This window comes from Artemia franciscana, chromosome 10, assembly GCF_032884065.1.
Source record: "Artemia franciscana chromosome 10, ASM3288406v1, whole genome shotgun sequence".
NCBI classification, from domain to species: domain Eukaryota; kingdom Metazoa; phylum Arthropoda; class Branchiopoda; order Anostraca; family Artemiidae; genus Artemia; species Artemia franciscana.
This window is the reverse complement of record NC_088872.1, coordinates 24,805,350-24,829,250: the sequence shown is the minus strand read 5'-3', so window position 1 is coordinate 24,829,250 and position 23,901 is coordinate 24,805,350. Positions and strand designations below refer to the sequence as shown.

The window sequence follows — 23,901 nt, the reverse complement described above, 5'->3', positions numbered from 1 at the left end:
TTAGTTTACGTATATAATATATGCTATGCTTTACCCCTACCCCCTGATGTGCAAATATATAGCCCAAATTTGTTTCTAAATTATTACAGATTTGTAATGACTCCATTTATAGGTCATTTTTAAGAGGTCAAGAGGTGAAAAAGTGCTTAAATCTGAATTTGAAGTAGAAGAAATTATTATATTTGTAAAGAGCATATAAGAAGGCATCAAGTGGTTTATTCACTTTATATGAAAGCCAGTAATACTGTTTGCACCAGTTTTACCCTTGTTTCTTGTTAATATTACTAAGGGGTCATAGTTAGGCACTAGAGAAGTCATTGTTAAATAACATGTGCTTATGTATATATAGCTTTTTGCTACTTATTCTTCTTTGCTTATATAATGCTTGATGTGGTATAAGCCAAGAGAAGGACCTGTAGACCTATAGAAGAAAACCTGTTAAAAAAAGATGATTCTTTGTAATTTACATAATAATTATAGCTTTCTACATGCAGCCCTGCTCTACTTTAGCCCCAACCCTCCTAATATGGAAATCTATAGCTGAAATTACATATTTTCTATTGATTCTGCCAATCTATCCCTCAACCCTTGCACCTGTTAACTGAGGCAACTGTGGCAAAACAAGAACTGGAAAAACAAGTAACAGGTGGCAGAAAACATTGGAAATATATAATTTGGGCTATATGTTTGCAAATTAGGCATGTTAGAGGTGAATTTCTTGTTGTTCATATTTTGATTTACAAACAAAGTGAATATACCACTTGATGCCTTTTTGTATGTTCTTTACAAATATAATAATTGCTTATTTTGCTAGTTCAAGTTTAAGCACTTTTTGACCTTACTTAACCTAACAAATTTTGGCAGTGAAAAACATACATTATTTTGTCAAAAATGACCAAAAACACGTACCTTAATTGAAAATTTGGCATCAAAGAAGAAGAAATACAGCATAATATTGTAAAATTTATTAATCCAACTTAATTGTGGAAAATCAGTGCTCATAGATTATACAACATGTAAAAAATGGATTAATAATGAAACAGTAAGTTTGAGACCAATGTTTTAAGCTTTCTTATACCCAAAAACTATTTGAGTATACTTTGGCCATTTTCAAGAGCTCAAAAACTTGTACTTGAAGCACTTATTATGTTTGTAAAAAATAAAAAAGGGCATCAAGGAGTATGTTCACTTATTTGTAAATGAAACATATGAACAACAAAAAATTTACCAATTATTAGTATAGCTGCACAATTTTCCCCTGGGTATGTAGGCTTAGTGGAAGGTCACTTATACCTGATCATGTCCCTACTGTTTTTACTTGGTTGAAAAAAAATCCAAAGAAAGTTCCTATTGAAAAGGAAAGAGATCAAAAGTGAGATTGAATTTGTCATAGCTTGGAGGTTTGTCCCTTCAGTCTGTTTAAAGAAAACAGATTCATAATTGAAGCTTTGTTCATTTCAATCTTAGGGATAATCTACATTTGTTACATTTAATTAAATGGTTGTAAAGGGATACTTTTATTTATTTGTCTTGTTTGTTTTCTACATAATTTTTTAATCTTTAAATTGATATACATTTCTTACAAATTAATTAGTCATATCATAGTTCCACTTGCAAGTTTTGACCTACTTTGTAACCCTGGTCTCAAAATTGCATATAAATTTATTGAAGCTAGGAAACATAGAACTCCTCTCTGTTTAAAAGAAAATGGATGGACATAGGTAGGTTTTAATACACTAAAGTCCTAGGGCCATGGAAATTAAAAAAAAAAAACAATGAAGATTAACTTTAAAATTCTGGACATGACATAAATATAACATTCACAAAGAAAAACCATTCACAAAATTTTACTTTTGTGCTCAGTTGCCAACCTGAGCAATTGCCCTAAATTTTTAAACCTTGCAAAACATTCACCAGCCAATTCTTATGACCTACACTGTTGTCTGTACATCAAAAATTCATTGAAAAGGAAGGACCACCTTACTGACATTTCTTCCTTTGTACTTATATTTAATGGGTTTAAAAGAAAGCTCCTATGGCTAAGTCAGAAGCCTAGTAAAGGACCAGGTAATCCTTTAGACAGGAAGTGCAATAGGAAGCTAGGGGCCAGTCATCCTATGCTTTTGCATGTCCTTCCTGCTTACTGACCCCAGATTTCTCTAGGTAACCTGTTAAGTTTGGGCCAATTCTGGCTGAACTTACAGAGTTACATCACTGACCATTGTCCCAAACCAAATAAACTGCTAATGCCAGAAATTAAACCTGTGCCCTTTGGATAAAGGATTCTCAACCTAGAGTGCCAGCCACTTAGGAAGGAACACAAATGTCACCAGAGAACAAAAATTATTTTGAAAAAAGAAAATATTGAAAAAAAATAAAACTCAAGTCATAGTTGCTCATTGCTGTCCCACAAACAATATGTATTTCATTAAGACAAATAAATTTTTAAACAGGTATCAACAAAACTCCATCAGGGATTGTATTTACTTAAGGTACAATCAGCAATATTAATGCTTAGTTTTGTGATATTCTGGTTTTGAAATAATAAAAAAAGAGAAATTATATGTTCTACTTGTTTTCCACAAGCCCATTTGAGAAAAATCATTTGTAACAACAATATACCCATGGTTGGCTCAGAATCTCTCTAAAATTATTTAAACAGAAGGAATTAAAAAAAAAATTATACTCATCAGCAAGAAAAATATTAACATAACTCTCTAAACTTGGCACTTTTAAAGACAATTTTTAGCAAAGCAAATGCAAAACTTTAATGGTGTCCTATGTCATCTAAAAAAAAAAAAAAACATTAAAATGTGTCAAATGAATTTTGATGTAAGATGCCTCAAATACTTTCAGTTGAATCTGTGAAATGAAGGGCCAGGTATTCATTTACATTTTATACAATATATAAAAAGAAAAACAGTTCAAATTTTTTCACAAAAGAAGAAGCTTGATGTAAAAAAATAAATATATTTTTAACAGAAAGCAACTGACATCAATGAAATCAAATAAAACAAAAATTCATGGAGAATAAATAATATAAGCCGTATATTTAACCTATAATGAGGTGGCATAAAATTTTTTTTCTAGAATTAGAAAAAAACAGTGTTATGGCTTAAAGTTCTGCTCAATCAACAGGAGTTGTCTAAGGCCAGAAAAATTAAGAACTAAGGCCAGAGAAAAAGAAACTGATAACCAAAAAATAAGGCACCCAAAAATTTCAGGACCCTTTAGAGGGAAAAGAAGTAGAAGTAGGTACTTCAAAATACCTTCCTGGGACATACTTTAGCCTGTAGACACATCCCTGAAAGTTTCATTTTCCTAGCCTAACCTCTTTCAAAGATAGCCAAAAGTAGCTAAAGTAAAATATTACCCCTACTGTATCTTAAAAATCCAGTTTAAATAGCAATCTCAACAAATATAGACTATATAAAAGGCTATAGGTATTGGCCTAATCATTCTAAATTTTTTCCAACTAATAATTATAGGATGGTTTAGAAACTAGGCCTGTTTGATATAATAACATTTGACTAACTCACCAATGTGATAGCTGCCAACCTAAGAATCAACCTTTTTAATAACAAAAAAACTTTTCTTCTGACTCCTTATGAAGCTTAGCCTATGCAAGACAGGCCTAGAACACCAAAAACCCTTTAGATACTAAGGAATATGCATAATATTACTTACAGGTCACTGAAAAGCTAAGATTATTTCTATTATTTACAGTTTCCTTGTCTTTTCTCTAGACTTAACGATTTCACATGTTTATCCATTTAAAAAAATATATAGCATTGACGTCACAATCCTCAAATAATCTTTTTATTTGGGGGTTATAAAGTGCCAGCCCACGGACAAGTAATCCTGAGCGTTTGTGGGGATAATCCGACTAACCTCTGACGTCATATGTGTCTCAAAAAACGCTTGGATTCATCAGATTCGTAATCGGACAAGTAAACAAACGCACCCTTATTAAGACATGAGTTTTTGTCACTGCCACCTGGTTCATTTTGGATGGCGTAAAAACTGTCGCAGCTGGCTAGCAGCCTAAAAATCGACAATTTCTATTTTAATCTTGCATTGTTTTGGGGAAATCTGATTTTCATTGTGTCATTTGAATTCAAAATTTTCGGTCAAAACATCGACAAAGTTTTCACATTTGAGAATAATAGTTTAGAACTTTTTGATTCATTTGACCCGTTTAGCCCTCAGTTTTACTAAATTTTATCTTTAACGAATAGACCCCGATGCCTCACTGGTTTTCTTTTCCATAGCGAATAGCTGATGTTAAGGAAAAATGGCAGCCAATTTTTCCGATGGCGAGCCACCAGCTGAGGTTGAATGGCTGTCGCGCCGGCAACAGGGGAAGGGGAGCAATTTAAAATTTGAGATTTGGTGAGAGTTAGATGAAATTTCCTAAATATTACTGAATCCAAGATAAAAGCAAAGTATCTACAGCGCAATCTCAGATATTCCCAAATTTTGATTGGAATTCTTTACAAACTCAAAAATACAGTAGTAAAGTGTCAAAATTTGATAATACAACTTATAAATTATGCGTTACTAAATGGTTACTAAATACGGTTAAAGTCGAGCCAAAATCTAGTACAAATTAAAAACAAAAGTTGAGGATTTAGTTGAATATCACACAGAATTTTAATCTTATTCCTATTTGGCTTTTAAAATCCAACTGAATTTTTCAGAACAGAAATTGTCAATCTGAGCTAATGTTTTCATCAACGTTTTAAAACAATTTAAAAATTGCAGGGATTATCCTCCTAGTTATCAGTATGCAAAATTTAAACAAATTAAAGCCGTCGTGGCTCTTTCAATGCTATCATGGATTCAAGCACTCCAAATCTTTTGTTAATATGTGAATATCTAATATGTAATAAGTTAATATATAATTTGTTAATATCTCAGTGTTTGTTACACCATTTTATGAAGCAAGAAAAAGTTTATGGGAAAGGACACTGTGATTTTCTTGATTCCGAATATTTTTCCACTTCGCGACATACTCAGTTACTTAGAAGATGAAAAGTGATAATCCTTAGTCCAAGGTTAAATAAAAAAAATACAAATTTTATGAAGAAATTCACTGAGAACTACAATACAGCAATGTAATGACCAAGGGAATGACAAATTACGCCTAATGACGTCTCAAAAGAGAATAACTAATAAAAAAAAGTTTTTAAACTTAAAATAAGGAGCAACACCATAATTCAGAACGAACGGAACTTATTCCACATAGGAGAAGGGGACTGTCCTGTCCAAAAATATCTTGCTCTTCACGCTGAAGTTTTTTAGTAATTTAAAAATGTTTCTTATTCTAGTTATACGAGTGTTACGTTCAATGAGTCATTTTTAAAGAATTAGAATAATCAAACCTTAGCTTAAATAGAAAGGTATTAAAGAGGAAGCTCCCCCCCCCCTCATATACGGGTCAATTACTGCTCGTTTAAAAGTTTGATTTCTGATCATTTTTCAAATAATACCAAGAAGTCCACCTTCTGCCTTACGGAAAGCCCCTCCTCTTCATGAAAAATGTCTCCATTGATAGTTCCTACCATGTTAACTTGCCCCTGCGAAATTTCTGTGCAAAATTCTATCCCCTTTAAAAATTACTCCGCAGAAATTTTATCGGACAATTCGGCGTAAAATTATCCTTAGCCTTCTTACATCTGAAAACAAAGACATGTTTTGTATTTAATTTTTAATCGTTTCTGAAATAATGCCAGGAGTACCCCCTCCGTGGAAATTTTTCCAAAAATCCATCTTCATCCGTGGAAAGATTATCCTGGAGAAAATTTCCCCATAAAAAACTTCTCTCGTGGAAAATCCTTCCCCCTAACGAAAAAACAGAAAATTCCAACTGTAAAATTTCCTCGGGCAGTTTTCCCGCAATATTTTCAGATGTAAAACTGAATTACTGAATAAAAACTAAGACTAATAAAAACAAATACCCATAAGAATTTCCCAGGGTTGAATTTTTCTGGACAATTTAGTCGTGGAAACTGACATTCCCACTTAAGATTTTCACCGTGGGTGAAATGGTTAACGATGTATCAACTCCTTGAACCACTGAGGGGCTTGAAGCGAAGACTTCACGTACTTAAAATAACACTTTCTCAACACTCGCCTATCAGACTCAGTAAGAATGTACCAAAACGGGGCCAAATATAGAATATGTGAGAGAGCCTTACTATTATATATCCGAGAAAGTGCTTTCCGTTACAGATTAAGCTGCGATGTAACCACAATAGCATAAGCAATCCTAAGTTTGCGTTCAGCATTCTGAAGCAAAGGCTTTCGTGCATTCGTAATCAAAGACCCAATCGAGAGATCTAAATATGTTAGTACAGTGGTGGTTGCTACCTCACTATCACCTAGACAGACGCTATCGAGCACATAACTACTATGTAAATTAAAGAAAAGGACTTGGGACTTCGCAGCATTCAAACTTAGTCTTATTTGTAGATATCTATCATATAGCTAATCAAAAGTTCGTTGAAGACTAGCTTTTGACCGGCACGGATTTAACAGATGGTCCGCATAACAAAGCACTGATACACTGAATAAGTAGGTCAATCTGCGCAGGAAGAGGCGAGTTGTTGTAGATAATCGGTGATATGATGGCTCCTTGCTTCATTCTGACGAATACAACGAGGTTACTATCTGAAAGTATTTATTCCAGCTTCAAACGAACTTTTAGATGCCTATACATATAATATAATAAAAAAATACATCAAGACTAACACCATGGCTATGCAACTCTAACATGGCCTGCAAGAGGATAAGGGATCCGAGTGGATAAGGGATTACTTTGACTCTTAAAAAGGGTATAAATCTTATAAGTTACCTTTCTAATTAGACCCCTCTGAATAACATACGACCATCCTTTCTTTGAAAACCGTAAATGACCCCAGGGCATAGCATACAGCCCTTAGCCTGAGGGCTGTGGGTGGTTGTCATCCTCAAAAACCTAATATCCAGACCCTTGAACTACGCTGAACAAACTTGTTGTCTTAAAATTTTGATTGAATGTGTTTGGGGCAATGATGAGCGTGGAGAGGGGGGGGGGGAGCTGGTGGCTTTCAAATCACTTTTGACTCTCAAAAAGCCCACTATAATTTCTTATTTCAAATCAAATCAGCCCCAGCAGAATTTTATACCCCAGGTTTAGCTTACAACCCTTGCCTCAAAGCTCTGAAGGTTTTTCCAAGTCTAAAGGCATAATTATATGTTCTACGGGCTATTTTGAAAAAATTGGCTATCTCATAAAACTAATCACATTCGTTAGATGAAAATATGGTTCGTCGGGGGTGGGGGCTATTTGCCCTCCATATTTTTGATTCTCAAAAGGGAACCGAAAATTCAAAATTTCAACCAAAGGAGACTTCTCCAAAGCTTATGCAACCATTCTTCCCCTAAGAAACATAAATGCCCCTGGGCATAACTTACAACCCTTGTCTCCAGGCTCTAGAGGTTGTTGTTGTTTCAACCCCTAAGCTTTTTATATGATCTACCGACTATTTCGAAAAAAGATTCTACATCAAAATTTCGATTGGATGCATTTTGGGACAATATGATGTGTGTTTGTGTTTGTGTAGAGGGGGGGGGAGCTTTCCTCTGATCACTGTTACTCTTAAAAACGGCACTAGAACTTCTTATTACCAATTCAATGACCCACCTCCGAAGTTTATACGCCCACCCTTTCTATAAAATCCTTATATGTCCCTAGGGTATAACTTACCACCCATGCCCTGAGGGCTATAGGAGGCTGGTCATCCTAAAAAATATAGTTTCTGGAACTTTCCACTACGCTGAACAGAATAACTATTTCAAAGTTTTCATTGGATGCGTTACGGGAAACGATGGGTGTGGGGGCTGGTTGTCCTCCAATCACTTCGGACTTTTCAAAAGGGCACTAGCCATTTCAATTTTACAATCGAATGAGCTCTTTTTGACGTTTCTACGTCAACTACTTATATACAAAGTGCCCTGGTCTAAAAATAAAAAATAATACATTGTGCCAACACTGTTCTTTGCTTAGGCTGCACTATTACGCTGCCTATAACAAGGTTGAGAGGTGCTGTTTATTTTGTTGCCCAGGTTTTGGCTGTTTTCTTTTCTTACATCAAAAAATTTCGTTATAGTTTATTCTTGATATTGGAAGCGTTGCAGTGTACGTTTTCGTCGTTAGTGGAATAATTATATATCAAAAATTCTGAAAGATGGTTAGTAATCCAAATCAATCGTTCCTTATTTGAAGATATTTACCTTCTCTAATTAAGTCTTAGTATTGCTGAGATATTTAAATATCCAGGGAAAAATTTGAGGCAGTAAACATTTATAGAAAATTAAGTTTGTTCCTGATCTATTCAATTTGTGCATCAGCAATGTGGTCAAAATTCAAAGTCAATATTTTAATCTGGATTTTATGGTCTTTCCATAAAATTTGATGAATGATCTTTTCGATTTTATTGATAGGGATAGGTTCATAGATAAATGCTTGCCTACCTTCTGGGTAAAATTCTAGTTAAGTGACTTCTTGCTATCTCAGAAAGGGTTTAGGTTAGGAAAATGAAACTTTCAGGGATGAATCTACAGACTAAAAATACTTTATATGCTTGAAGTGTTCTTATGATAAAATTCTGGTTTAGCCACTTTTAGCTATCTTAGGGGTTGGGTTAGGAAAATGTAACATTCAGGGATTAATCTAGGGCAAAAAACCCACTCAGGGTAAATATTGCCTAGCTTCTACATTAACCTTTTTGCAGTTTCTAAGTTTTAGAAATTTGCCTCTTTGGCAGGTCTAGTCTATAGGCCTACCTATTAAAATTTGGAGTAATAAACACTTCCTTCATTTTTAGTTTCTTTTTCTCTAGTTTTATTTAAGCCATATCAATGGAATTTTTTTCTAAATTCAGGAAATATAGGCATATTTGCAGATCTTTGTAACCTCATAAATTTGGATTTAGCAAAGTTGTGAAACTGGAAACAGTTTTCTTGTGGTCCACTTCATTTAAGTAGAAGATCTGTTTTGTAAGGTTTCAATTTCATAACACAGATTATGAAGGTCATTAAAGGTTACTGCCCTCCAGAGAGAGAAGGAGAGGTGATAGTTACTTGAAAATATCTTCCTGGGACTTGTTTTAGCTATAGGCCAATCCCTGAAAGTTATATTTTCCTAACCCCTAGGTTATCCAAAATAGCTAAACTAGAATATTTCCATTCCTTTATAGTTAAGTATTTTCATTAGAAAGCTTCTTAATCTACAAATATAGTTTTTCCTTTGAAAATCTTAAACATTAAAGTCATGGGGGCCCCCTTCCCTCTTATTGGTACCTATGGACTACTATCTCCTTAGAATCAAGATTAACACACCATTTGATGTCTATGCTATTCCCAAATATACAATTGCTCTCTAGAAATTAGATTAAGCCTAAATTTTTGTTTGTATTTGTAATAAGGTCTAGCACAGCTATTTTGGTGTCTGGGTGTTATGCTGTTCAATCAGCATCTAGCCACACTAGTGACAGGTTTATGCTATAGGTTGTCCTTTTGTGTTATAGTGACCCTTTAAAATGTCTGCCACAAACTGCAAGGTGTATGTAATAATAACTTTGTGCTGATAATGAACTTTATTCCAGTAGAAATATATAATTTGGAGTGTATAAACAGCATCTGAATTGAATACATCAATGCTTGCTATCATTTTAAAGATATGTTATAGAAATTTTCATGATGTCAAAAACTTAGTCAAAGACCAAGTGAGTACCAAATCTGTCTAAAAGTCAATGCAAAAATCCAAAAAATAAAGATTTACAATAACATAACTCTTGCTTAGTTTTACACAATGTTTGGTGCCCAAAATAATGATTAATAGCTGAGTAGCTGCAAGTTATGCATGACAGGTAGGAAAAATCTTGACAGAAACACACAGAAATCAGGACCTAAGTAGCAGAACTTTGCAATTATAGAATTTCCAAGTTCATTCATTGCTATGGTAAGTGCCTAAATTTGAGTGGTGGCTATGTTGAAAATTAGTATTTAAGTATGACTTTCAATTTTTTATATAATATTTTTTTTCTCATGCCTTGGTATTGTTTATTCCAAGAAATAATCTATTTTCTTGATAATCATTGTGCTAATCAATTTATTTTGTGCCCTTAAAGTGATACCTCATTCCTTTTTAGAAAATCATACAACAGATTCTGAAAACTAGTCTACTTCAAAAAAATCATAAATAATTTGCCTGATTAGCTTAATACTGCAGTTATTGTATAGTGTTTAATCTTGGACAATTGTTTTTATTAAAATGTATTCTTCATAAACATATTAGGTTTCTAACCTTGAATATAATACCTTATAATTTTCAGAGCCCTAAAGCTCAAAGAGGCTTGCAGAAAAATGATTGAATATGATTTTGTTTTGTGTGCTGTGTTACCTGGTTTTAAAGGTGGTCTGTCTGATTTAGGTCTCATGTTATCAGAATGAAAGTGTACTATAGTACAGGTAATTATAATTTTAAACTGGTGAAATATTAGCCAAAATAAAATTACATTGTTTATTTGAACTGTTAAAGACAGAAAGGGTGATGAGCTGGATTGACATATGCCAAAAAAAAAAACAAAACAAAAAAACAACCATTAAATCAAATAGCCAAGAAAATGTGAATAATGTCAGTCAGCAGACATAAAAGAAGCAGAAATGATATAGGTAGATATTTTGACAGGGAATTCTGCCCAACTATTTTAAGTTCTAAAAAAGAAGAAAAACTAATCTTATGAATTACCTCTAACTAAGTAGAAGAAAGACTGAATCAAACAAAAAAAAAAAAAAATCAAGCCAGAATAAATGAAAGACATACAGTATTAAGTATGCTGAGCCTCATTCAAGAGTGGTTCTTTAATATTGTTTGGTTGGGTCTATAAATGAAGACTCAGTTTTTTCAATAACTGTCAGGAATAAATGAAGTAAAAAGTAGAAAATTTTCTGGACCAAACCAGGGCTTTTTGTTGGTAGTACAAGACCCTTCTGCAAAGAAATGTGTTCCTAAGTTGGTCAAGTTGTTTAATGTTTCCTGCAAGTAGTCCAAAAAACAAACACCAAGTGAAAGTGTATTGTAGTCCAAGTTATTTCTTAGCTCAAGTTGTGTAGATTTTGTTAGTAGCTTAGAGAAATGATTGTATTAGAAATGGAAAAATGGACTGAATCCACTGCAATGAACAGTAGTGCTCCATAATTTATATATATTTTTTCATATTGATTAAGGGGTGTTTTATTGTTGACATCCATTATAAGGTAGATTTTTGCTTGGAGCAAAAAGTGAGAAACATCTACCAAAAATTGTAGCTTGGAATGATCTTAGAATTGAGTTCTGACTATGAGTGTGCTAGGATAGATTTGTATGATCAAGAGGACAATTATTCTGTAGTTTAGAGTAGATAGCACCACACAGTATAAATTCCTGATAGAGTATGTGAGTTGGCTGGGTGTGACAAGCAGCATCCTAGCCCAACTTTTTATATTTACATGCATATTAATCAATATTTATGATACACAGATGATGGGTAGCTCCTTCTTCTTTTTCAGCAGTTGCAAGCTTTACAGTCAAGACTATTCTGCCCTTTCCTTTTTTCCTTTTAGCTCCAGTTGTATCTTGAAAGTTTGTCTTCCTATTCTTTGTCAAATCTCCTTTTAAAAACTTTAGTTGATGTTGAAGACACTCTCCTCACTAAAACAGTTTCAATCAGTGAAGACCCTTTGGGAAAAAAAGTCTTATCTAATTCTACAGTTAACTCTGGACTCACCAAGCTTCTTAGAAAGACATTGTGTTTACCTTTTGTTGGGTAACTGAGTAAAGAGCTTATATTTGGGGCTGGTTGACAAAATTTATATGTGAGTAGCATGTCACTGTGGTTGTGTTGGAAGGTCAAATATGGGAATTTATTGTAGAGAGGCTTTCATTATATGGTTTCTTGTAAAGCTTCAATCGATTTCACATCACCTTTGTAAAAAAGACCAGCAAGGCAGGTTCCAAAGTTAAGAACTGGTCTCATAATTGCCTTGTATTGCTTCAAGGTGATTTCATGTGATTGGCCAGTAAGTGTTCTTATGATGAGTCCATGGCTAGAATTTGCTTTGAAACTGTTTGTGCAGTATTTGTGGAACTTTTGAAGATTATCTATAGTGACTCCCAGGTTTTGCCACTGGTGCAAGTTGGGAGAGGAATGGGACATGCTGTCTGGTTATCAACCATAGTATATTGGGCATGAAAGATTTGGGAATAGATCAAGAACCTAAGTTGTGCCTTGGTATATTCCTCCACCTTAGTAGCTGTGTCTTATGAAGTATATTCCTTTGCCTCTTCCTCTTTGAAATACTGTTAACTTTGGATGAACATGGGCAAATACTGTATCACAAGCTAAAACTGAAGCTTTCAGAAAAAGTTTTACAGAATAAATAAAGTGCATAAAAAGCACCTTGAGCCTTGAACCTATGCTAAATATGAAGGAAATGTACAGGGTTTTGAAGTCAACAAGGTGTTATCAAGATAAGATATCCATATCTGGAATCTTGTTGCTAGGTTTCTGCTTGATGCTTAACCCAGTTTTAAACTATAATATTAATTTCAGAATGCCTGACTGAATCTTTTGATGAGGTTAAAATAAATGATTGGAATGGTCTATGATCTGTTGCAACATAGACTTCTCTGTCCCCATAGTTTGCATATAATTGGGATAGTGATGAAATTCAACTTCTATAGTATACACACTGTATACAATTGCTATAGTCTATATTACAATATATACTATTGGATATATTCCTATAGTTTTCTATAGTTTGTAGTATACAATTCCTTCTCATACTGAAAATAATCTTCCTGTTTTGCTAGGTGACCTGGTTGCATTGCCTAATGTTTCTTTACACAGAACAGACATGTATATTTCTTTAACTTTATAACTAGAGAAGCAAAATTGAAATGACATTGACTATTTACTATAAATTTTTTCATAATGTTAAACAATCAGTATGAGTCATATTTTAAGGAAAACTTTCTGACTTTGATAGCTCCCTTACCAGCTTATTCACTGATAGGAATATTGACATTAACAAGAATGACAATTTAGTATTTCTGTGAATGTTTGAAGCTGCTCTTTATCTAGTTTGTACATTTGCTCAGCTGCATAATTTTTTGAGGGTTTTTTGGTCTGAACTATGTGCTGCTAATAGTATGGTCAAAATAAAGGAGTAATTTTATTCAAGATACATGTTTTCTGTGCTTAAATTTTAGGCAATGTTTTTTAGCTATTATGAGAAATGGCATTATCTCTAAAAAATGCCTGCTGTATCTTGAAATCCAGCCCATCTGTTTGGATGCAAAATTTGCTTTTTATACCCCTCCCCACTCAGAAAGATCCTAGGATTCACTCCCAACATTTTGGAATTGTGCGTTTACAAGAAATAGATGGACTGCATGCAATTTATCAATTTGTTTTCATTGACAGTCTAACCAGAAGAGAACCAAAACTAGGAAGCTTCGTGGTCATGTGAGCCATGGTCATGGTAGGATTGGAAAACATAGGAAACATCCAGGAGGCCGTGGTAATGCTGGTGGCATGCATCATCACAGGATCAATTTTGACAAGTATCATCCAGGATACTTTGGAAAGGTAAGTCTTTTCTTATTTTGAGCTAATTGTCTCTACTATGCTCAAGTCCAATTTGTTTTCTTTTATCTGATCCTTGATCTGATGCAATTTAAAGAACTTGGCTAAATTTATAGTACTTGAGAATTATATAAAATCTAAACACAAAAAGAGAGAGGGATATTCCCTCTCCCTTGAGTTTGGTGAAAAGGACCTTTTAAAAAGAAAGCATACTAGTAAAAGAATTACTTTTCTCAGTAGCCAATTCTGACATAGCCCATCAATTCACAGTTGTTATTTTTACTTCACAATTTTGAGCATATACTGACATACTGGGGTGTATTTATCTCTAAAGCTTTCATCCCTGCTTTCCCATTGAATATACCAATGATTAAATGAACATTCTGCTCTCTTTTGTTTGTTTCAGATACCCCCTCTCCTCATTCTCAAATTACTAGATGTGTTATTGGATAGCATCAAAACATCTAATTGCTATGTTTAAACTTTTGGCAGAATAATTCCAACTTCTTTAACAGCTCTTAGCAATGCGGTTGACTGTGTGCTAGCCTGCCATGCTTTTGATTTTAATTGAACACAGTTTAAAATCTCATAAGGGATTTTTTGTTGTTGGATTTTTGTAACTTGTTCACAATCCATTTGTGATATAAGACAGAATTCCTAGTATATGTACTTTCAGTGTATAGCATTTATACAGTATATCCTAATACGAAAATAAATAATGAAAAACAAACTTATTAAGACTATTGTCTATTTACAGTGAAGCAAAAATTGCAATTGAACATTGAAAGTAAAAAATTGTAAAGATAGCATCTGTCTTTTATGGGAGAAAAAAACAAAAACAATATGTTTTTATGAAAACCTGCAAAAAAAAAGAAATAAGATTTAAAAATGAAGAAAATTTCAAATACAAGTTAAAAGGAATGCTAAAACTCATGCAAGTAAATGTTCCCCTTAATAGAAATAAGTCTGTCTGCCCTCAATATTTATAACTAAAGCTTAAGAGATTACAAGAGATGCCAAATTGCCAACTACAGTTTTACTAATTAAAAAAGAAATGGAAATATGCTTATGTTGTCAATGAAATCTTAAAAATCTTTGCTTTCTATAAAGGGCCAGCAATCACTTAGATTTTACCAGTGGGGCTAAGGCAGGGCTTGGAATTAGTCCTTAAAGTCCTTTTTTAAGTCCCTAAACTCCGCCAAATAACATATTTGAAAGACCCTCTGTAGATGATTTAGCATCTAACAAATCCAGTTATACTGGTTTCTTGGTTGTGCTGTCACAGCTCAGAAAGAAGCAGCAAAACAGTGGGAATATAGTCTGTGGCCAATGTGTATTTTAACTGCTGTAAACAGGCAGCTTATAACAGCACAAAATGTAGTTGTATTGTGATAATGTTCCTGTAGCTTTGTAAAATGAACCATAACAGTATGAATTTGTTCAAATTGCAATGGCCATTGTTCAAATTTCGGGCCATTGCAATGGCCCAAAATACATATTCTTTCCCTGAGGTTAGTTATTAGACTAATGGTGGGTTGAGTGATAAGAGGAGATTATCATGAGTGGTAAAAATTATGTATTCAATGTTATTCCTGCTGTGTTTAATCCTATTTGTCTTTAGGTTTCCCCAACCGTATTTAGGAAAGATGATGGGCAACTGAAAATTTTTATTGCTTTTGTTGAACTAAAGAAGGCATAAGGGGTAGAAAAATAAAGAAATGGTGTAGGACTGGTGATGATAAGTTTCTTTTAACTGCAAAATATGCAGCAGAAAAAAGCTTAGCTGTTCTAAAGACTTACCTTGAATCCGCATGCTTCATCAGATAAGCACAAGAAACAGGTTGTTTATTTTTGCATTACATGACATCAATGAAACATTTGAAGAATTCCGCATCATCAGCAAAGTACCTAGGATTGTAAGCTACTCAAAAAGGAAACATGCTTTCAGAACTCAAATTCATGTATTCATTGCCTGAGCTTTTTTCGAAATTGATCATTAAAAAAAAACTTTTCAAAGAAGAAGTTTCTTAAAGAAAATTAAAATCCATATCAAACTTAACGCTAACAGAAATAAAAATATCTAATTATCAAACAGTTCATGGTAACAAACTGTAGCAAGGAGTAACCCGGCTCAATAGTAACCAAAACTCTAAAAAAAAACGGAATTTTTATAACAATAGTTACATCAAAAAATTGCATTTTAATGCTGATTTTAAATATATAAGCTTCATTAAGTTTAGACTTACCCATCAAAAGTTACGAGCCTGAGAAAATTCGCCTCATTTTAGAAATTAGGGGGAAACACCCCGTCAAAGTCATAGAATCTTAACGAAAATCACACCATCAGATTCAGCGTATCAGACAAACCTACAGTAGAAGTTTCAAGCAAAAATGTGGAATTTTCCATTTTTTTTGCCACAGGACAGATCACGGATGCGTGTTAATTTTTTTTTTTTTTTACTTTTTCCCCAAGGATGATTGTATTGACCCAGTGGTCCTAGAATGTCGTGAGAGGGTTCATTCTAACAGAAATTAAAAGTTCTAGTGCCCTTTTAAGTGACCAAAAAAAATTTGAGGGCACCTAGGCCCCCTCCCACGCTCATTTTTCCCAAAGTCACCGGATCAAAATTCTGAGATAGCCATTTTATCGAGCATAGTCGAAAACCTAATAACTATGTCTTTGGGGACGACTTACTCCCCCACAGTCCCCATGGGAGGGGCTGCAAGTTACAAACCTTGACCAGTGTTTACATATAGTAAGGGTTATTGGGAAGTGTACAGGCGCTTTCAGGGGGATTTTTTTTGTCTGGGGGAGGGGTTATGCGGGGAGAACTTTACATGGAAGAATTTGTCATGGGGAAAGAAAATTTCCATGAAGGGGGCGCAGGATTTTTTAGCATTTTTTTAAAGAACAATGGAAAAAAATATGAAAAAGTTTTTTCAACTGAAAGTAAGCATCAGCATTAAAACTTAAAACAAACACAAATTAATACGCATATGAGGGTTTCGCCTCCTCCTAATACCTCGCTCTTTATGCTAAAGTGATTTTATTAATTTCAACTATTTATTTTACGGCCTTTGTGATCCAGGGGTTATTCTTAAGGAATTGGGAAAAAATTTAAGCTTTAGTGTAAAGAGCGAGGTATTGACGAGGGGGGAAACCCCTCATATACGTGATAAAAACATACGAAAATAGAAGTCCGTTATGTAAGTTAATTCGTAAGTTACGTATATTTTTACTAATAAAAATGTTCGTAAAAAAATTAAAAGTTTTAGTTGCCTTTTAAATAACCAAAAAATTGGAGAGTAACTAGGCCTACTCCCTCGCTCCTTTTTTCTCAAAATCTTTCGATCAAAACTATGAGAAAGCCATTTAGACTTAAAAATAAATTAATATGCAAAGTTCTTTTTAATTATTCGTGTGCGGAGAGCCTAAATCAAAACATGGATTAACTCAAAAAGGTTCAGAAATTAAATAAAAAACAAGTTTTTTTAACTGAAAGTAAGGAGCGATTTCTCTCAACTCTACTTTTTAAAGCAGTAAAAAACTTTAGCATAAAGAGCAGGTCGTTGAGGAGGGAACAGCCCCTTTCATATACGGAGTAATTTAAGTTCGTTGTAAGTTTTAATATCGCTCCTTACTTTCAGTTAAAAAAAAACTTTTTTTTTGTTTAATTGAAACTTAAAGCAACCAGAAATTCCTATAAAAAAAATGAAACATAAAATGAACAGAAATTAAATAAACAGTCATAGCAAACAAACTTACAATAAGAACCATATAAACGAATAAATAAATCTTAAAATGAGTAATTGAATATGCAAATCAATCTTAAAACAAACAAAAATCTCTACAAACAAGAGTATGGCTACTGCCCCTTTCCCTAACGTTGAATATATTAAGCCTATCGTATCAGTATAAAGCCATTCCCCAGAAACTATGGGGAACTTTTTAACCCATAAGTTATAGTTATTTGGCTTTTAGACTATTTTGAACAAAATGGCTATTTAAGACTTTTAATCTGGTGCATTTGGGGAAAAAGCTTTTGAGAGAGAAGAGCCTGGTTACCTTCTGATCACTTTCGACTCTTAAGAAGGGTAAACGAAATTTGATTTCATATTGAATGCGGCTTGTCCAAAGTTTATACAACCAGGTCTTTCTTGAAAAACTTTGCATGTTAATGATGGGTGTCTAGTATAATTTTTAGCCCTTCTCCAAGGGATGGAGGAGGGGGTGGGGCTTCAAATCTGGAACAATAGTCATTTGGAGTTTGGACTATTTCGAAAAGAAATGCTCTCGAAGTTTCGATCCAATTCATTTGAGGGAAAGAGGTCTGTGGGGTTGGCTAGTATCCCTTTGATAACTTCTTACTCCTGAAACGAACTAGGACTTTCCATTTTTAGTCAAATAAATTGTCTCCAAAGCTTAATATTACTACCATTTAAAAAAAAAAACCTGCCGTGCTCCCGACTTACAAACCTTGTCTTGGGCTCTGGGAATTGTGTCAATACTGAAGGCATTCTTATATGATCTTTAGACTATTCTGATTGAAATAGCTATCTCAAAAATTAGATTAGGTACATTTTGGGAAAAGCGGGTGTGGGGGCAGTGGCTATTTGTGTTCCGATCACTTTCGGGTCTTTAAATCGGAAATAGAACTTCCAGTTTCCAATCAAATAGACCTCCTTTAAAGTTAATGTGGCAACCTTTTCCATAAAACCTTATACGCTCTCAGGATATAACTGACAACCATTTTCCCGGGGATCTGGGGCTTATTTCAACCCCAAATGCATTGTTGTATAATCTATATACCAAATTTAGCACAATGGGTATCTCAAATTCTCCATTGGATGTATTAAGAGACAAGGAGGGCTGTTGCCCTATAATCATTTTTGGCGAATGGGGAACTAGAACTTAATTTCCAGAGAAATGTGCCTCCTCCAAAGTTTATATGACCATTACCTTCCATTATACCTTATATGCCCTGAGGAGGGGAATAACATACAATTCTTGATCCTGAGCCTTGCAGGTCTGTGTCAACCACAAAGACATTGTTTCATGATACATGGACTATTTTGAACAAACTGCCTATCTCAAAATTTTAGCCGAATTGATTTGGGTAAAAATAGAATGGGGGGATAGTCAGGCCTACCCTCTGATCACTTTTGACTCTTTAAATGGAATTACAACTTTAGATTCCTTATCAAATAAGCCTCCTCAGAAGTTCATACAATCACCCTTTCCTTAAAAGCCTTATATAGCCTTGGGGCATAAATTACAACACTTGCCCCATGGCTTCTGAAGGGATTGTGTCAGCCCTTGAGTTTTGCTATATGAAAAAACAAAAACTAAGGTCCGTTTGAACAAAATTGCTACCTAAAAATTTGATTGGATGCATTTGAGGGAAAGAGGGCATGGGGAGGGGGCAGTTGCCCTTTGGTTCCTTCGACTCAAAAAGTAAACTACGACTTTTTATTTCCAACCAAATGATCACCCTCTGAAATTTATATGAACAATCTTTCCATGAAAACCTTAAATGCCCCTTTGCAATTGATGTCTGTATTGTCATGTCATCAGCAAAGTGGTGCTGTTTCTTCACAAAGTTCTCCCCTAGGTCGTTTATGAACGCCAAGAAAAGAGTTGCCCTAAGCATACTTCCTTAAGGTACTCCTGATAAAACTGGGTGTTCTTTTGATATGAAGCCGTCGAGGACAGCTTGCAATGATCATTGACGAAGGAAGTCAGGAGGCACCTCAAATGGTCGACCGTCACCTCCGTAGACTTTCAGTTTACAAAGAAGTCCCTTGTGCAATACATGATCAAACCCTTTTTTAATTTCAAAGGATAGAGGGTGAATATCATATCACTGAGAGAGGAGCTCAACTCACTCTTTATATTGTGCAATCATACAGTCTAATGTAGATCGTGCTCAGCAAAAACCGTATTGCGTGTCTGCCAACAACGGATGTGACTCAGGGTATTGGTAAAGGGTCTTATTAATGACGCTTTCATAAACATAAGCTGCCCCTTGTTTTCCTATTCCTGAAGAATTGTTGACTTTGGCCTATTCCTGAAGAATTGTTGACTTTGGCAGGGTCAGCCTAGTCGACGTGCAAGACTATGTGGAGAGCAAGGCAAAAGAACAAGCTGCTGAACGAAGCATCCAAGACCAAGAGAAAGAAAGGGAGCTGAGCCTAGTAGACATCTCTAGCAAAAATGAGATAAATGGACTTGAGGAATCATTGCAAGAAAAGTGGGCCTCTGAAAAACAAAACGAGCAATTGCTGATGCCCTCTTGAAAGAGGCCACTGATCACTTACAGAGAGGGATGGCTTCAAAGGATTCCATGGACATCGCCTTGGCCATTTCCTTTCTAGAGGGTGCCAAGAAAACGCGAGAAGACGAAAAAAAACGAAACAAATGTTAAAGACATACAGAAGAGGAAGTCAGAGCTGAAAAGCAAGTTCACCAATCAAGTGCTAGTTGCTTTTGTTTTATATGCAAAATAAACATAAATAAACAAACGAAAAGAAAAACAAAAATATAACTGATAGTTTGAACAAAAAGAAAATAGAAAAAGAAAGACAATTGTCTGTCTGCAGCGAAATGAATTCCTTCAGAGGCTCGTAAATACGATGATTCTTAGGGTGACTGGCTACCATTTCTGATTCATGAACAAAGGAATGTTTTGACCATGAATGGGAATCAAAATCTCTTCCACTTTGATCCCCTTTTTCACCCTGGGCAGATCTTCAAGCACTTTTTCTAGTGAGCAGGAATAATTCCCAGCCCTGTTAAGAGGTGTAACATGCCCCCTTCTAGTCAGAGTAATATCTAATTGTTGTGAGTTTTCATATCTGTCTTCACTGGTTTTCATACAGTAAAGATAACATAATTGCAATAAATTTGCCTTTTTCTTCATCTTTTCTTCTGATGCATGACTCTCTTTTCAAGGTTTAAAAGATTAAATTGCACCTTACCTTTGGTGTAGAAAAAGAAGATGATTGTTCTTGGATTTCAATGTTTCATAGCATAGAATGTTGCATAACCTACTGTTTAAGTATCTCTAAACTTAATTTTCTGTGTCCATTTTTTCTAGTTATAAACTTGCAGCAATAAGCTTTTATTTTTTCATTCATTTGATTTAGATTTTGTTTTTGGCCTGTAAAAGTCATTAAGTATATATAAGTATTTTTACAACCTTCATCTATCCATAAACTAGGTTGGAATGCGCAACTTCCATCTCAGGAAAAATCAGAAATGGTGCAAAAGCATCAATATTGACAAAGTATGGTCTCTTGTATCTGAAAACGTGAGGAAGCAGTTTGCAAACCCAGCAGAGAAAAGAGCTCCAGTTATTGATGTTGTCAAAGCTGTAAGTGGTATTTAACTACATTGGAAGCATAAATTTATGATGTAAAATTAATTTATAACCCTATAAATTAGATATCGAATAAAAAGTTGTTTGTCCTATTGCAAAGGAGACAAAAATAATTATTGCTAACTATCTTGGTGGGCTGTTGACCATTTATAAACAGATCATTTGTGGCATGTGAACTGATAGTTTAATATCTATTTTAGCTCTTTGAAATTTATTGGCTGAAATGTAATTAAATTTCTTTTGAACCGTCGCTTAAAATTTCTTTAATTTAATTCTTTTTATTAAGGACCATTCGAGTATTTTTTTACAATGTTTTTAAGTCATTTAATCAGTCAAAAAACCATTGATGTCTCTTATCCTATTTTTTCAGGCTTTCTATTTATTTTATACTATTTTAAGTTCTTCCTACTCTTCTAGTCTTGGGTTATGTTTTTATTAGATTAATTTATCTTGGTCCCATTCAGCTTTTAAATCACACGGATTTATGGATAAATAAAAAAAAATGGTTGAAAATTATTTTCAAAAAAATATATTTTTCAGAGATTAATTCAGATGAGTAACATACAGCATGAAACTATATGAAAGTCATGATTAATTGATTATACTTTTTCAGTTCACACGTCGTACCAAAAGGGGCTTGATATTTTGCTAATTGTTATGGTCTAGATTAACTAGTGAACATATTTTAGATAGGTATTACTAATAACTATGCCGTTCCGTAATAACTTCAGGAAAATGAGTAGAAATAGACATAATGTTATTATGACAGTGCCCAAGACATAACTTGCATATGTGTCTCCCAGTATTTGTAAATATCACTGTCTTTTCATGATGGGTATGGAAAAAGCAATACAAGCAACTTTTTTTTATGATATTATTTGTTAAAACATTAAAGTTTTTCTTTATGCTTACCTATTTTTAGTTTGTCTTCTTTAAAGTTTTTTCCATCTCTTTTTTCTTGTTGAAAAATGGTTCTGGAGGCGGAGCTTATATCTTTTGTTAGAAAGTTTTGTCTACGTTTTAAATTGCTTGTCCTACCTTTCTTAATTGCTGTTTTCCAGGTAAAAGTTTTTTTTTAATTCTCTTAATAGTAGCTTTCTTCTGCTGATAAAATCAGAATACTTGGTATTTACCAAGTGACATATAGTGATCGCAAAAATACCCCCTACCCTCTAAGGTTTGTCAAAGAAAAAATGGTCTAACAAGCTTCTTTATTCTTTTTTTTTTTAACTTTTATAAGTAGAAACAGATTGTTTCAAATGAAATCTTGATGATGCAGTGCTGGTGCACGATTTACATATTGTTCTATATGTAATTTGATACATCATTGTGCTGATTGAAAATCAGCTTGAAAAACTCTAGATCGCTTTTTTTATACTTTCAATATGAAGCGCTTCGTGCGACTTTCGGAAGACCCTCTATATCTGTAACGATAGCGTAAAATATAAAAAAAGAACGAAAAATTCAGGCATTGCAAGATTATATTTAATAGATGTATTTTATCTACTAGTGAACTGAATTGGTAAAACTTGTCTGTTTATTCTAGGGTTACTACAAAGTCCTTGGCAAAGGTCTTCTTCCCAAGCAGCCAGTCATTGTAAAGGCAAAATTCTTCTCAAAAACAGCCGAAGAGAAGATCAGAAGTGTCGGCGGTTGTTGTGTTTTAACAGCATAGTTGTACATTCTTTTGAGACAATAAAGCTCCTTGTCTCAACCATCTTCTTTTTTAGTGTTAAAATTTAATATGTGAAATAGGTATACTAGCGTTCATTATTATGGGTGTTCGTCCTGTGGTGGCGCAGTGGGTTTGACCTTAGCTTGGTAATACGGGACCCAGAGATCGAATCGTGCTGCAGGAATGCACTGCAGGGCCGACGCAGGGACCTTAGTAGTCAAGAAGCGTCGTTAATCCGATACAATATTATGAGTGTTCAAAAAGATCTCTTTATTTGACAGTATAGTAAGTTTTTAAGTATTATTTAGTGACAAAAGTAATTGATATTAAAATTATTCTGTAAAAGGGACAGAAGTTTTCTAATTGCGTAATGTGACTCTTGGATCCAATCACATGTAAAGAATCTAGTTTTTTAGAATAATTTATAATATTACACTTGTTTCTAGGAACTTGTTTTGCCCCAGCTATCGTTGGTTTTTTCTTAGTTGATGCATCATGATAGCTGCCTTAAGTGAGCACTGGCAGTTCATATTTCATGTTTGATTGCAGATTCTTATGAAAAAAGCTGTTGGTGGCAAATAAAGAGGATGTAGAGACAAAAAATAATAAATTACCTGAAAAAAGTACGGATAGTTGATGTAAACTGGAAAAGAAGGTATTTCGTTTTTTTCGCACGGGTGAGTTTAATTGACTAGATATTTTCGGCTGTCATGAGCCCAATAAGTCTTAAGGGGGAGGGGGCTCAATTTTAACATATGAAATCTTAAACAATGCTCGTTGGATAGTCAATGTACCTTATTTTCTGAGGAACTATGAAGATCTTTTAATAAAATATATTTAAGTGCTAATTTTTAATTTTACAGAAAAATAATATGGTTAACCCTAAAGGGGGTTATATTACCCCCCCCCCCCAAAAAAAAAAAAAAAAACCATCAACAAGCAAACAAGGAATTGTAGAGTTTCAGAAAAATTTAACGTTTGTGTGGGAGTGCCATTTTGGGGGTATATCCCCTCCTAGGTTTGAAATTGATGTTTTTTAGTATTATTACTGAGAAAAATTCTCTTCAGTCTTAAAAAAAATGTCTTGAGGTATCTTAATTTTCTTATTAAACAAAGAATTTTCGCCCTTTCCAACGCTTCAAAAAATTAGTGCCTCAACAACTGTGTGTATTTA

General features: G+C 34.0%; 1 protein-coding gene across 1 annotated transcript; it reads left to right on the top strand.

Moving 5' to 3' along the window:
- The first annotated feature begins 8,093 nt into the window (after positions 1-8,093).
- On the top strand, positions 8,094-22,769 carry LOC136031960 (large ribosomal subunit protein uL15-like). Its single transcript, XM_065711973.1, has 4 exons — positions 8,094-8,234; positions 13,512-13,676; positions 20,894-21,046; positions 22,599-22,769. Exons 1-4 carry the CDS (start codon positions 8,232-8,234, stop codon positions 22,725-22,727), a joined length of 450 nt encoding a protein of 149 aa, XP_065568045.1. The 5' UTR covers positions 8,094-8,231; the 3' UTR covers positions 22,728-22,769.
- Positions 22,770-23,901: the final 1,132 nt, after the last annotated feature.